Source organism: Dunckerocampus dactyliophorus, chromosome 8, assembly GCF_027744805.1.
Source record: "Dunckerocampus dactyliophorus isolate RoL2022-P2 chromosome 8, RoL_Ddac_1.1, whole genome shotgun sequence".
NCBI classification, from domain to species: domain Eukaryota; kingdom Metazoa; phylum Chordata; class Actinopteri; order Syngnathiformes; family Syngnathidae; genus Dunckerocampus; species Dunckerocampus dactyliophorus.
In genome coordinates, this window is record NC_072826.1 from 760,627 (window position 1) to 776,571 (window position 15,945).

The following is a 15,945-nucleotide window of genomic DNA, read 5'->3' on the forward strand; positions in this document are numbered from 1 at the left end:
TCTTAAAGTGACAGGCAAACTGGTAGTAAATTACCCATAATATGCAAAAAATAATAAGACTCATAATAATTCAAAACATCAACATTTCAACGCTAACGCTATAATACATGGGCACATGGCTATATGGCTATATGGCGCCCCTAATTGTTCTAACAATACAATGACATAGAACAATGATCATACTTCTAAACGTATCACCCTGGGGTCCCTCACGAGAATTAAGTGGCGTCCCAATTCTCCTTAAATCAAGGGGTAAGTCCTCAGTGGTGTCCAGCGCTTGTAACCTAGTGTGGACTTAAAACAAAGTGGTAGGCGGAGCTACACGGGACGAAAGAAGCATATAAATGTGAGTAATTACGCATAATTATTGATTTTCAGTAACGTCACTCATGTTTCATTAGCTATTCAATCATGTGCTAATCCACGTAAATATTGGCCATGTTTTGAATTGTTGGTTTTGGCTAGCTCTAACTAGCCGGCGAACACCGACATCTGACATCACTTCAATCTAATGCATTTCAGAAATGATTAGATGGCGACCACATTAGCCTGTTAATTGTAAATTGTATTTTAAAATCGCTCGCTAGCGAGGGGAATCTACATTACTGAACTGGCCGAGAGAGAAAGCACGCCCTTTCTCGGCCACGGCAGGTGGTTGCTTCTCGGTTCTGCCTGCCCCCGTGGGGCCCGTTGGCTCTCTGGTTGTGGGGGCCTGTCCCGGCTGTGTGGGGCGGGGCATGCTGGGTGGTAGGAGGCGGTCCCTCACCTTTCATACATTCTCACTGACAATTACACGTGCACCCATGCGCGCTGACTACCGACTACCTTACAGTTTTAGCACCGGACGAGAGATGTTTTGATCTGAATATTTGTGACTTCCTTCCCACAACTTCAACTGCGGACGCATACAAACATGTTTCGGCTCCCATTGCATTGCTCCTGATATTTGCAACTGGCCCAAACCGGCCTCTTATAGTGGTTACCCTTACCGTGGTCACCTTGAAGCACCCTGTGTGACGGGTGTTCTCTCCACTCCAATGGTTCAAAGTTAAATCGTGATGCTTGAAACTCTTCCACAATATTTATGTATCTTACCCACTCCAAAATTCCCTGCCGTCTACAAAATAGCTAAAGAAAGTCACACACCAGTTGGCAGCGCCTGGCTCCACATGGTTGGATGGGCTACCAATTCTGTGACTAATAGTAGTTGCATTGCATGCGCCGTGGCCCGCCGCGACAGCAAATTTTGCTGGAAGACAATTGTACTGCAAGTTATTGTCAATAATATTGTTTTTTTTTTATCAACTAACATTTTTTGAGATCATTTTTCATTAATTATATGGCATAAAAACGTCGTATCAAAAGCAACAAACTTCAATTTCTCAAGAGTATTTAACATTTAAAAAAAAATAAGCAACATAATAAATTAAACAAACCAAAAAAAGACAAAAAAATACTCAATGAAAATAAAATGGACTGTCTGTTTTAAATAAAAACTTAAAAAACTTAAAAAATCACAATCATAACCAAAAACAATCGTAACCCCCCACCCTGGAAAGGATGGTTGTATTTGACGTGTGCATATAAGTTGGTCGTGTTCCCCTTCTTCCTCGCCACTACTTTCAAACGAAGGGGAAATATCGGTTCGTCGGTGTTCATGCACTCACCTTGTTCATTCTGTTCAAAACCAAAATATTCCCACACTGGGGTTGTGGCATTCGCCGTGGAATCCATTGCTTTTGTGCCTTCATTCATGTTAGCGTATGCTTTCTCACAAGTCTAACTTGCTGCCGCTGTTGCCAACTCCTCAGTCAGAAAAGTAGCTATTGGCTGTCCTAGAAGTCGCTAGATGACGGCTAACTGTTGGCTTGTGACTGTTTTGGGGTGGGGCGCACCTCTCAAGACCACTCTCTGCTGCTCAGTAAGAACACAAACGGCAGATCAATACGTGCTTTCATTTTTAAGCCCCCAACTACCAGAAAACTCTCCAATGATGCCAGAAAAAGTAGCTAGATTTGTCGCTAGTCTCTCAAGGGGGTTTGAAATGTTGCCAGGTTTAGCACCAAAGTTGCCAAGTTGGCAACACTTCTTGCTGCTAGCAATCTGCGTCTCCACTCACTAGTAGCCCCTCCCACTGTTGCCAACTTTTCCGTAAGAAAAGTAGCTAGAAGTCGCTGTAGAAATGCTGTAGAAAAAAAACAAAATCCCGTAGGAGAGATTAAAAAAAAGTGAGTAAAAACACCTTAATTACCTTTTAGAAGTACAAATAAACTTGATTATTGATTTGTTCATTTAAAATTGGCCATCATTTCATCAAAATAAACTAATTTTAATATTTTTTATCTTGGCCAGCGCCTCTCAAAGTTCTCCCATAACACGTTGGCAGTTCAAAACTTTTTTAAATTAGCACAGTAGAACAGCAAATAACAGATTATGCTGTGTTTATTCTGTTAATATGACATTTACCTGAGGAATTGTAAGATAATCCACTTCATTTTACTAATAAAGAGTAGCAATAGACTAACAATAAAATATAAACACACCTCCTCTTTTATCCAGGCTTACTGAAAATGAAGAAATATTTGCGTTTTAGACCTCGCTATGTAAAACGGGGCGAGCTCCACCCCCGCGGTTTGGAAGCTGACTGTATACTGCCGGCTTGTGACTGCCTTTGGGCAGGGCGGGCCTGTCAACAGCACCCGCTGTTGCTCAGTGAGAACACCAACTGCAGAATAAGCGCTTTCACTTTTGAGTCACCAAATACCAAAAAACTCCCCAACGACGGCAGAAAAAAAGTCACTAGATTTATCGCTAGTCATTTTTGAGAAAATCTGACAAATCTATAGGTCTGTAGTAGTTGGGGTCTGAGGCAGAGCCACCTTTGAAAAGAGGGAGGATCGTGGCAGATTTCCAGTCAGAAGGTAAAGCACACAGACGAATAGACAGGTTGAACAAATATGTAATTGGGGCAACAAGAATATTAGCAGCTACCTTTTAAAAATGTGGGCTCAAACCCATCACAGCCACCAGATTTATTTCAATCCAGACTGACAGAGTTCTTCCAAAACCTCTGAGGCAGAAACAAGATGATTGAAGAAGCCAGCATCACTGGGTGGAGGAGTGGTTGGTAACGGAGCAGCATTGGAAACGCTTGTGATGAATGAACCAAATGTTAATTGAGGAACGAGGCCATGGGTGATTTATCAGCAACGATTGTATTGTTAGAGTTGAGGAGAATTATACAGTAGAAGTACTGTAGACTTAAACAATGATTGCACTGTTCTTTACCTGAATTTTGGACAGACAGGTTAGGTTGCCTAGCAAGCCAGCCGCCAGCTTGCACACTAGAACACACCCACACACCCTTGATTGCCACAAGGTGGAACCAGTTGAATGCTAACACATAATCACATACTGAACAACCAGGAAGGAGTAATGCACCTGCGTGGGCAGGACTCAAAGATAGCATATCAGAATAGCCACATCCTAGTGTCGGGACTTCCTGCATCCTACTTTGAGGGCAGAGGACCAGCTGTTGACATCTTCCAGACAATTTTATCACTAGAAGATTGACGTCCAGAATAAGGCAAAGTCGCTCTCACCATGCAGTTCCACATGAAAGTAGTGGTCACCATAGTTTTAGGATATTTCTTAGCTGTGTGCTTGTGGGGAGGCAAAATTGCAATCGATAGCATTTTTGATAAGCTCCTGGTGCGTGTGGACGAGACGAATGCAAAGAGGTGAGAACTGAATTATATTGTTATTTGTTTCAGAGATGCTTATTAAACAAGTTATATTCGGGACGTTGCGTGGTTACATTTGCACAATTCAGCATGTCTAAATAGGTGTAAAAAGATTTGATATCATCCTAAACCCTTCTCCATGTCTTACTGATAATTCCTTCACAACATAACTTCGACATGTTGACACTTCAAGATTGAAGAGTTTTATTGTCATATGCACAGTAAATCAGGTAGTTATGCTACAATGAAATTCTTGTTCTGTTCATTCTCCCAAAAAAAGAAAGAAAACACAAGAAAATGAATGAGAACATCAGAAACATTAATACCAATAAATTAAGCAACAAAAAACAGAAGAGGCATGAATACCAATAAAGTAATAAAGTGCTATGAGTGTGTGTGTGTGTTGCGTGCGGCGTGTGTGAGTGCTTCGTTGAGAAGCCTGATGGCCTGTGGGTAAAAGCTGTTTGCCAGCCTTGTGGTCCTGGACTTCAAACTCAGGCCAAGTGTGAGGAGCTTATTTGTGAGTTTGTGGGGGCTGACTGTATTAAAAGCAGAGCTATAGTCTATAAATAGCATTCTGACGTATGTGTCCTGGCCCTGTAGGTGAGAAAGGGCTGTGTGGATGGCAGTGTTGACTGCATCATCCGTGGACCGGTTCTGGCGATATGCAAACTGTAGCGGGTCCACAGTGGCCGGGATGCTCTTTTTGATGTGGGTCATGACTATTCTTTCAAAGCACTTCATAACAATAGGAGTGAGTGCTATAGGGCGATAGTCATTTAAGCAGCAGTAATATTCCGGTTATGATAGGGTTATCTGACTGCATGTAAACGTACTCCGTGTCGCAAGTTAGTTGTTGGATTGCCAGTGTCCTGTGGGGTGAAGCCAGAGGGTGTCAGGGATGTACTGTGTCAGGGCAATGCCACTGCTGACTTTGCTCCAACACACAGTGTTTACACAATGTTGGGTAGCGGCGTTACTAGTTTAACTACATTTCTCGGTTGAGTGATCGTAATGTCGCTGTTTTCCACATCAGATGTCTTTTCAGCAGTGAAGCGATTTTACTGGTCAAATAACGCGATAGCCTACACAGAAGCTACATTTAACCAGGCATTGCTACATTTTAAATGCAGTGGAGTTTCTGCTCTGGTCAGAATGGTAACCATGGTGATGACAGACACTCCTTCAAGTGACCTTACATGCCAGTCCTGACTCCTGCTGCAGCAGGGCGGCTGGGGAGCACGCAGCGGGTGACAGTGGCAGAGAAGGGGAGAGCGACTTCATGTCTTGACAAGCTTTGGGAAATACCTGAATCTATTTCCTTAAATTCTGCTCTCACGGCACTTGTCATTTTTAATTGGGCTGTTACCATCTGAACATTAACTAAGCTTTTCTTTTTAAAGTGGCCTAGTGGTGAGCATGTTGGCCACACAGTCATGAGACGGGGAAAACCTGGGTTCGAATCTCTGTTGGGCATCTCTGTGTGGAGTTTGCATGTTCTCCCCGTTTTACTGCAGTTTCCTCCCACATTCCATGTTAGCTTCATTGGCGACTCTAAATTGTCCATAGGTATGAATGTGAGTGTGAATGTTTGCCTACGTGTGCCCTGCGTGACCAAAGAGAGGGAAATGATGATCAAGGACGCACAGGTCATGAGAGAGAGAAGGAGGTGCAGCAATTGACGGAGGTGACGGTAAAAGTATCAAAGTATATTACATTCCTAATACAGGCACGCCAAATTACCCTGACTCCTTTTAAAAAAGTAAATGATTGAATAAATAAACAGGCAAAGATTTTAGGGGGGGGGGGGGGGGGGGGGGTAAAATTGGTCCATGGGACACTAGCCGACTATCTGGCCTTGGTGAGAGAGAGCAGACCGGAATTGTTCCAACTCTGCGGGGTCCATCGTGGCCAGATTGTTCTGTCACGCTCTGGTGTGGTAAAGCTATCGGACCCCAAGATGCAGAGAGGAACACAACGGCCAATATAACAAAAAAGGTTTAATGCAAAAAGCAAAAGGTAACTGGGAGACAGGTTGGCAGGAGTAAATTGGCTGCAGGTGTGTGCCGACAGCACCGCCTCTGCAGGTGAGCAACACGATGGCCAGAAGCAGACGGGCGGCAGCAGAGCAACAACACAGATCATGACAGTAATGTAAGACACAAAAAGGCTCAAAATTTGTGGTGGGAGAATAAGTTAGAATATTGTGGGAATAAAGCCAAAAACAAAAAAAAAACAGCAGCAGGAATTCTATGAAAATAAAAGAAAAGTCGTATTCGAACGGGAGAAAGTTGCAATTTTAAAAGAGCAAACTTGTATTATGAGAAAACAAATGTCATTTTAATAGCCTAGGTTTGAAATATTAAGAAATGTTTTAAAGTTGCAATGTTATGAGAAACAAAAGTTAGAATATTATGGCAATAAAGTCAAAATATTATGGAAATAATATCATTTCTGTCTTCCCCGCCGCCCCCCGTGTGTCTTAGTCATTTGCAGATCCATACAGGAGGAGCAGAGGAAGTCATGCATGTGGCAGTGGTGGCATGTGGCGATCGTTTGGAGGAGGCTTTAACTGTCATCAAATCGGCTGTCCTGTTCAGCCTCAAGAAGATTAAGTTTCACATATTTGCTGAGGACCGATTGACCCCGCAGTTTAGCAAAACGGTAGGATGCTTTCAAAAAGGCGGCTGATACTTACATATTCAGTGTCCATGAGCAAAAACCTTAAGGGAACAAAAGGGAAAATGTTATTTTACCTTCCCACTCCAAACCTTGATGGGAGCTTACACTAAAAAGCAAACAATTCATTCATCTGTGCACATTTTGAACATTTACCACCACTATGTTCACAGTGCAGGTCCATTTTTGCTCAAATTTGACCCGTATCGGATTTTTTTTTTCAGTGTGAACAATACAATTCTGACTTTTTTTTTCAAATGCGACTCTGGCGTGGTTTGTATGTAGATATAAATCCGATATGTAGGGGTCACCGGGACTGGTTGTCACATTGCAAGTATCTTGTCCATCAGAGGGCGCAACTAAAAAGTGGGCTGCATCCTGAAAAATCTAAAGATGCGGGGCGCTTTTACATTTTTTTGTTCTTCTTGTACACTTTTTTTCTCATACTAGATGACTTATTCTCATAATATTTTCACTTTATTGTCATAACATTATCACGTTCACCCAATGTAGTTTTCCTACAATTTCACCTTCATTCTTTGTTTGGTTTGTTTCCTTTATTACACATTTTTCGCTGTAATATTTCAACTTTGTGCTGTTTTTTCTGTTAATATAATGACTTTACTCCCTTAATATTTTGTCTTTTATTCTTGTAAAATTACTGATTTTTCTCCATTTTTGCTGTTTTTTAAAATTTTATTTTATTGTTTAATCGTATTTTTAGACCGTGCCGAGGACTGCCCTGCTTTACATAATCATGTGTCATGTCATGGCAGCAGGAATCCACCTTTGCCAGATTGTACCCTCATGATCCACCCACTCACCGCTCAGCCCGGCCTCAATTTCCACAAGCTTGGTCTGACAAGGCAAAAGCCAGATGTGACTGGTTTCCAGGCTTCCTAAAGCGGCACCCATCGCTCTCTCTCTCAGAAAAACCAGAGGCTACTATCCTCGCCACATCTCGTGTCTTTAACAAGGAGAATGTCAAGTCTTTTTTTAACAGAAATTCCCTGGAACCAGGAGATATCTGGAACATGGATGAAACTGGTGTGACAACAGTTCAGAAACCAGACCGATTGGTCGCCAGACGTGGGTTCAAGCTGGTGGGTTCGCTGACATCTGCTGAAAGGGGTACCCTGTTGACGCTTGCTTGTGCAGTTTCAGCCACAGGAAACAGTATCCCCCCACGTCACATTGCTTCGGGTTCACTTTCGTGATCACTTCATCAACAACGGGCCACCCGGCAGCTAAGGAGGAGCAAATCCCACAGGTTGGATGAAACAACCACACTTTGTTGATTTCCTCAAGCGTTTTGTGGAACATGCCAAGTGCTCAAAGGAGAAGCCCTGTTTACTCCTTCTGGATAACCACTCCTCACATCTTTCTATTCATGGGCTGAATTTTACCAAAGAAAACGTCATTTTTATGTTTTCCTTTCCTCCCCACTGCTCACACAGGCTGCAGCCTTTGTACAGAAGTGTTTATGGGCCCCCAAAAAAGCATGTAAACTGTCTCTGATTCATGGATGAGGAACAACCCAGGTATGACCGGCTTTCAACTTTACAACAGAGTGTTCTCAGATCGCCCCTATCAGGACCCAGTTCTACCAGCCCTGCACCATCTTATGCCTCAGATCGCCACTATCAGGACCCAGTTCTACCAGCCCTGAACCATCTTATGCCTCAGATCGCTCCTATCAGGACCCAGTTCTACCAGCCCTAAACCATCTTATTCCTCAGATCGCTCCTATCAGGACCCAGTTCTACCAGCCCTGAACCATCTTATTCCTCAGATCGCCCCTATCAGGACCCAGTTCTACCAGCCCTGAACCATCTTATGCCTCAGATCGCCCCTATCAGGACCCAGTTCTACCAGCCCTGCACCATCTTATGCCTCAAATTGCCCCTATCAGGACCCAGTTCTACCAGCCCTGAACCATCTTATTCCTCAGATCGCCCCTATCAGGACCCAGTTCTACCAGCCCTGAACCATCTTATGCCTCAGATCGCTCCTATCAGGACCCAGTTCTACCAGCCCTGAACCATCTTATGCCTCAGATCGCTCCTATCAGGACCCAGTTCTACCAGCCCTGAACCATCTTATGCCTCAGATCGCCCCTATCAGGACCCAGTTCTACCAGCCCTGCACAATCTTATGCCTCAGATCGCTCCTATCAGGGCCAAGTTCTACCAGCCCTGAACCATCTTATTCCTCAGATTGCCCCTATCAGGACGCAGTTCTACCAGCCCTGCACCATCTTATGCCTCAGATCGCCCCTATCAGGACCCAGTTCTACCAGCCCTGCACCATCTTATGCCTCAGATCGCCCCTATCAGGACCCAGTTCTACCAGCCCAGAACCATCTTATGCCTCAGATCGCCCCTATCAGGATCCAGTTCTACCAGCCCTGAATCATCTTATGCCTCAGATCGCTCCTATCAGGACCCAGTTCTACCAGCCCAGAACCATCTTATGCCTCAGATCGCCCCTATCAGGACCCAGTTCTACCAGCCCTGAACCATCTTATGCCTCAGATCGCCCCTATATGGACCCAGTTCTACCAGCCCTGCTGTTCCAGGCTCCAAAACTGACCCATCTTTTCCAGGCCCAGCACTAATCCATCCATTCTGGACCCAAGCACAAACCCGGCAACAGGTGTCGTTCTTCTGTTGGGAGAAACTGTACAACTGTACAGTCTGACCTGCAACTGACTTTTTAAACTAAGCTAGGCAGTTATTAGACCCTCTCTGCTACGGAGTTAATCATCTATAAGTAAGCTATGTGACTATGCAGGCTGCTTTCTAAGAGGTTTATCATTTACTTTCACAAATGCCATCAAGGAGAACGCTTCCCTCTTTACCCATTTCTTGACCCATTTAGCAACTACTCTTGCTAAATGGAAGTTATAATAATTTCCTCATAACCTGGTCGGGACCAGGTAATGTCCAGGCCTTTGGCTTAAAATCAGCTATGAAAGTGACACTTTTTCACTGGTTAACTACTTCAGGGGGATGACATCACCATTTATTGAGAACCTACGAGGTTCCCAAGGGGACACAGAGAAAAAAAATGGAAAAAAAAGAGCATTCCCTGATATTATCCATCTATAAGCGAGATAGATTTTCAGATGAGGGAATATGCTAGATACGCTCACACGAGCAGCAGGAATAAAATGCAATATGAAATATGAATTACAAATATGGCCGCGGGTCACGAGTTTGAAACTTCTGATCTGTGCACAATTTGTATTAAAGTAAACACAATTGGGTCAGGAGAGATAAATCAGATGGGGCTTAATTAATTGATGCAGAGGTGCATTTGGGATGTCATATCAATGGCATATCAGTGAGCCTGATGAAGGGGGGAAAAAATAAAAGTGAGCAGGAAGGTGTCCATGTCATTGTTGGAATGGTTGGAATCTGTTGAGAAATGTGGAAGTAGTTGCATTCAGCATTTTGTAAAAAGTGGGAATTTCCGTGATGTGGACAATAGCGCAAATGTCCTGAATTATTGAATGGTTTGGTGTTGGAACGGTTGGATTAGATCAAAGGCATTCAGCAGTCTGGAAAAATGGGCATATCGGGAAAAGTGGGAATTTTTTGTACTGTGGATAATAGCACGAATGTCCTGACTTGGTTGAGTGAGCTGATGTTGGAATGAGCTGAACGGGTTGACAAATGTAGAAGTAGCAGCATTCCTTAAGAGTTTGTTTTCTGGAAAAGTGGGAATTTGGGGATTTTGAATTTTTTGAAATACAAAAAATAGGTAACCTTGATATCTGGATTGTGCTGAATGATTTGATGTTGGAATTGTTAGCATTGGTTGAAAAATGTTGAAGTAGTTGAGTAAGATGAAAGGAAAAGTGGGAATGTCGAGAAAAGCTGCAATTTTTAGTTTTAGTTAGTTTGAAGCTCTGGATGTGTGGAATGTTTTCATGGTTTCAGTCAGGTTGAAAATTGTGCGAGTTGTGGAAATTTGAAAAATGGCCCATTCATTTTCAGTGGGGAAAATTTGGTGGGATTTTGGAAAATCTGGAATTTTTTTGTATTCCTGAATGAGCTGAACGATGAATGGTTTGAATCGGTTGAAAAATCGAGTCGTCAGAAGACCAAAAACGCGTAATAACAATAATAATAATAATAATAATAATAATAATAATAATAATAACAATGCTCCACGCGTTCACACAATTGAAGAAGTTGCTTCTCTTTCAGCTGAGCCGGTGGCCTCGCTTCGTCACAGCTAAGTTCCTGTACGACCTCCACCCCATCACCTTCTCAGTGGGGAGCACCGACGAATGGAAAAAGCTGTTCAAGCCATGTGCCGCTCAGAGACTCTTCTTCCCTGTAAGGCTGCAGCGCTTCATAGTGTTCATAGTGTTTGTGCGTAATCGTTTATCCCAGTGCTTCATAAGTTTATTGATGGTTTCCCACCTTGTCTGCAGCATTAACTTAACTAATGAATCTTCTCAATCAAGTGCAAAGCTGTGCTGCGTCTTGGTTTTGTCTGTCCGCTGGTGTTCATTGAAATCACAACACCATGTAATAACAGAAAAATCCATGAGTGTTTGTCTTGGCTGCAAGTGAGTCAATCAATAAGATCATTATTTCCGTAACCTGGTTGGGATCTTTATGAACTCTTTAACTCTCTAATTTTGTGACAATTTATAATGTTCAGCTCACTTGAAGTGGTGACGCTGCTTCCCTGTGATTGCATAGAGAACAAATGCAGCTCAGTTTACACTGTGACATTTGCTCAATAGCGTAGGATACCTGCTAGGCTAAACTCTCCATTAGCACGTAAATGAGAATATGTGGGATGCGTTTGCTGCACCGTTTCATTTAAAGTCATTTTGTAGAAAAGTTTCAGTATCAGGATTGACTGACAGTAGATATGCTGCAGGGCATCCTAAAGGACGTAGACTCATTGCTGTACGTGGACACTGACGTGCTGTTCCTCCGGCCTGTGGATGACATCTGGGGTCTGCTCAAGTCCTTCAACGGCACCCAGCTGGCAGCAATGGGAACGGAGCCCGACTACCTCCTTGGCTGGTACAGGAACAAAGCACGTCATCCTTTCTACGGCGTCTCAGGACTCAACTCTGGTGTCATGCTGATGAATCTGACACGGATCCGCCGCACAATGTTCAAGGTTAGACCCAAATGCTGTCATCTGTTGGGAGTGAGCTGTGATCTTGCGTTTGCATTCTGAGAGCTGAGAGCAGAATGAGGAGGTCTGATTGAAGCTTTGTGATTACCCTGCGAGCATCACCGACGTCTTCCCTCAGAAATCGATTCAGCCGCTCCCCAGTTTGCACCTGGAAGCTGGAATGCAAAAGTATCTGTCTTTTGATTTGTTTTGGCAGAAAAGCAGCTTGTGTGAGTGAACGTTGTTCGTATTTCAGAACGATCTGAGTGCCGATAGTCTGTCCTGGGAGGACATTCTCCAGCCACTCTATCAGAAGTACAAAAAGTACATCCAATGGGGAGATCAGGACCTCCTCAACATTATCTTCCACTATAACCCAGGTAGGCATTCACAGCATTACTTCTAAGGTTGGAGGAGTCTGATTCAAACCCTAAATAACCCTAACTAACCCTAACCTGATTCAACAGTCAAATCATGTGAAAATGTCCTGTAATCAAGATTGTACCATGCTGACTACATGGAGGTGCCCCAAGCTGCTGGTCGTTTGTGTTTAATAAAGAACTGGAAATGACGTGTCTGTTTAACAGAAGGCCGAGACTTAGGCAAGATGGCGGTGCGTACACACAGCGAAGCCCAGCGCCTCTTCCAGATTTGCAGTTTTGTAGATTTATTTTGCTTGGTTTAAAATCTTAGACCCGACAAGAGCTTTTGGATATTGGGTTTCGCAGCTCCAATGTTTTTATTACCGATCCTCAACTCCTCCCTGAGTACTGTAGTCGCCCCACCCCACCCAGCCAAGTGGAAGTAAACAGAGGCAAGGAAGGTGTGGAGGAATACGAGCTAAGCTCAGTCTAACACCGCACAGATTCTCCTTACCGAGCATTTTCCTTGTTAATGTGCGGTCTTTAGTGAATAAAATAGACGATTTACAACTCTACATAACCCGCAGTAAGAGAGAGACATGACTAAACAGCCGAATACCGGACAACGCTATTGAGCTAGCCGACCACCACACACTTGGGACTGATCCAACTGACTGTGCATGCACGTCATTTCCAGTGTTTAAGCCGCGCCTACTCAATTTTGAGAGAAAAACAGATTTGCACAAAAATGATATAAGCCGCACCTGTCTGTAAGCCACACGTCCACGTGATAAAATGGCTTATTGTGGCGCACACGAGTCCATGAGGACCAGGTAGCTATTTATTTGACAGGAGCCAATCGGGAGCGATGAGAAAACTCCCAACGAGCTCGTCAACCCATTGGAAACGGCAGGAAGTCATTACTCAATATATATTAACAGTGTGACTCGTGGTTATGGAGGACCAAATGGGACATGAAATGAATAAATACATCTTTAAATAATCAATGAATAAATCTTTCATTAATGCATCATACCTGAAGATTTTTCGGTCATGAATCCACTTGGTTACTTCGGTATGTCAAACGCCAAACGCTGGTCCTTGTGTGTGTCATCCATGTTGAACCCGGGTGGAGAAGTGCTGGGGTACTTCCTCTGAATTTTCAGTCACTTTCCGGTCAATGTATTGGTCATAAAGTGCGGAAATAACTTAATATAAAATAACTTACTAACAATAAATGTCTACGTCTTTACTGGTACGTGCTCTGGGGTCATCAGATTCCTGCTTCCACGTACTCTGCAAGGTTTAAAATACGGTAACATCTGTGACTTGTGTGTCTGGGCCTTCAAGGGGTGGGCGGTGTGAATACCTGATAGAAAACCACAGTGAATCCACATTTTTGCCAAGACTTTGGCTTTTAAAGGCTGTAGTCTTAAACTTGTAATCAGCTGATGATCAGCGTATTTCAAGACAATGGTTGTTTGCTCCCATTTTAGAACCTCATTCAGATCCAACAGTGCAAAATGTCAATTCTTGCACTCTGTTAACTGGTCTTAACATTTTGACCAGGAGTGTAAATAGGAAGTGAGCAAAGTTGGCAGCCACTAAAAAGATGGCGCCTCCTCACTCTCCATCCTTGTTTTTCTTCACTTTTAAAAGAACTAACGAAGATGTATGAGATGATTTCTCACCCATGACAGGACTGGTCATATCTAATTTTCTTGATTTCACATTCCAAGTCAGTTGTCTATTCTTGAATATATTGCATATAATACTGTATTTTGTTTTGTTCTAGAGCGTCTATTTCTTCTTCCTTGCCAGTGGAATTACAGGTCAGATCACTGCTCGAATGGCAATTTCTGTCAAGGAGCCGAAGAGGAAGGTGTGTCCATCCTCCATGGCAACCGTCATGTGTTTCATAGTAGCATGAAGCCGGCCTTCCGAGTAGTCTATGAAGCAATGCGTGATGTAAGTATCCTGGGAATGCTTGTTTTTGTGCTTAAGAAGCATTTTCTCTTTTTGTCTTTGTTGTCCTTCTCTCCATTACATGCAAACGCACCATGGCTAGTTAAACACTTGTATTCATACTTTAAAAAAGGTTTAACTTGGCTTGTTACTTTCGTGTAACGTCTGCATGGAAAACAAGATGAATTATTGAGGTTGATTTGATCGGAGCTAAGTGTAAGCACCCCGGAATGCAATTTTCTTACGCTCACATGAAAAAAAAATCTGTTTTTTAAATTTACAATTTGTTGGGAGTGTTGCTTCTCTCTGCTCCGCTGAGATAAGAAACTTAAAGCCTGGTGAGCCCATAATTAGGATCATTACAGAACCCCAAACCCGTCATGCTGATGGAATTTGTAGAACAATTTTTGTTGTTGTATTAAAAGAAACAGCTTTGGCAATGACATGGAAGGTAAAGTGTGATTTTTTTTATTTTCATTTTTTGTCCTGCAGTTCCCTATTTGGGACAAGACGGTCCAGTCACTGTTCTGTCACATGAAGACCAAATTGTTGAGAACCGCCAAAACCAAGTGTGGTCGGACTCCTCAAGTCTTTCTCAAGCAGATAGAAAAACGCACAAGGAAGGTGTTGCAGGTGTACAGGATCCGATGTATGAGGCCGCACCACAAGGACAAAAGACTGCTGTAGTGGACTGTGTGTTATGCCACCCAGCCCCCCCACCCTTGAATGAACTGGTGGCACGGTTGAAAGGAACAGGCTCTACTGCACTGTGGAACCTCAGCGTACACCACAGTTCCTCCAAGCGCTGTAAGAGACTCTTTGCAAGTCAACGCAAGCGCTTGATTGCAGTTGTTGCTGCTAAGGGGGGCCCAACCAGTTAATAGGTTTAAGGGGCAATCACTTTTTCCCACACAACCATGTAGGTTTGCAAATTAACAAATTAGCATTAGTATTAGGAACAACACAACAAACACTTGAGGAACTTTGGCCCCCTCATCTTTGCAGAATTGTTGTCATTCAGCCACATTGGAGAGGTTTCCTTTTTCAGGTCATGCCAGAGCATCTCAATAGCATTCAGGTCAGGACTTGTACTAGGCCACTCCAAAGTCTTCATTTTGTTTTTCTTCAGCCATTCAAGGGTGGACTTGGATCATTGTCCTGCTGCAGAACAGTCCACCTGAATTGTGTTGTCTTATTTTATCTGTAAAAGTATACAATCTGCTATGCGTGCTTGTGCCTGTTTTTTCAGGAGCACTTTAAACATCAGACCACATCAAATAACAAAATTGAGTTTTACAGGTTTTTTTTTTTTTTTACTGAATAAGACACCTAGAACGTACACAAATAAAGGATGTGTGATATACAATATCAACTATGAATGATAAAACATTGACTATTAAAGAGTATGTGGACGTCCCTCCTGTTGCTACTTCCCAGACAGGGCGGTGGGTCGGTTAAGTTGTGTGTCACATATTTGTCGACTTGTGTTTGTTTAGCACCACGGGTGAGGTAGCTGTCTGGATCGCTGCATGTGAGAAGTGACTGAAACCATCAAAAGGTTGTCTCAGATTGACTGACTGACTACTTGCAAGTCATGTTGCCAGCTTGTATGTTGAAAGTTTAAATTAAACATGCTGGAAGCAACTGGTGAGCCTGATTCACACACCTAGCTGGCCGGATGTGGCCCCGGGGCCATAGTTTACCCACCCCTGCATTACAGGGACTGAAGCAGTGATTCCCAGCCTAGGTGCCGCGGCACATTAGTGTGCCAATTTCACTTCATTGATCCAAGAATTTGATGCACTTACCACAGATAAAGTATCTTTGTTCATCTGTCTATGCCCTCGATGCATAAAAAAATAGAAAAATGAAATGTTCTTCCACTAAATGACAGAAGACACATCATAAAATGTAAACTACGCAGCTCTTACGGTTAATAGTCGCATCAAATATGAGATTTTTCTAACGTGAAACGTGATTGGTTTAGTAAAGGTTGGGACCGAAGTAGCAACTGTTTTTAGTGTGTTCGTATTCGATTATTTACGGTA

The 15,945-nt window shown here is 43.1% G+C and overlaps 1 protein-coding gene across 2 annotated transcripts; it reads left to right on the forward strand.

The window, feature by feature from the left end:
• The first annotated feature begins 313 nt into the window (after nt 1-313).
• Nucleotides 314-15,188, forward strand: LOC129186501 (glucoside xylosyltransferase 2-like). 2 transcript variants are annotated; one of them, XM_054784819.1, is made up of 7 exons: nt 314-346; nt 6,230-6,407; nt 10,637-10,768; nt 11,325-11,573; nt 11,827-11,950; nt 13,728-13,900; nt 14,390-15,188. In XM_054784819.1, exons 2-7 carry the CDS (start codon nt 6,267-6,269, stop codon nt 14,582-14,584), a joined length of 1,014 nt encoding a protein of 337 aa, XP_054640794.1. In that variant the 5' UTR covers nt 314-346; nt 6,230-6,266; the 3' UTR covers nt 14,585-15,188. The 2 variants fall into 2 exon arrangements, with proteins under 2 accessions (XP_054640794.1, XP_054640793.1); XM_054784818.1 differs by lacking the exon at nt 314-346 and adding an exon at nt 3,564-3,740.
• Nucleotides 15,189-15,945: the final 757 nt, after the last annotated feature.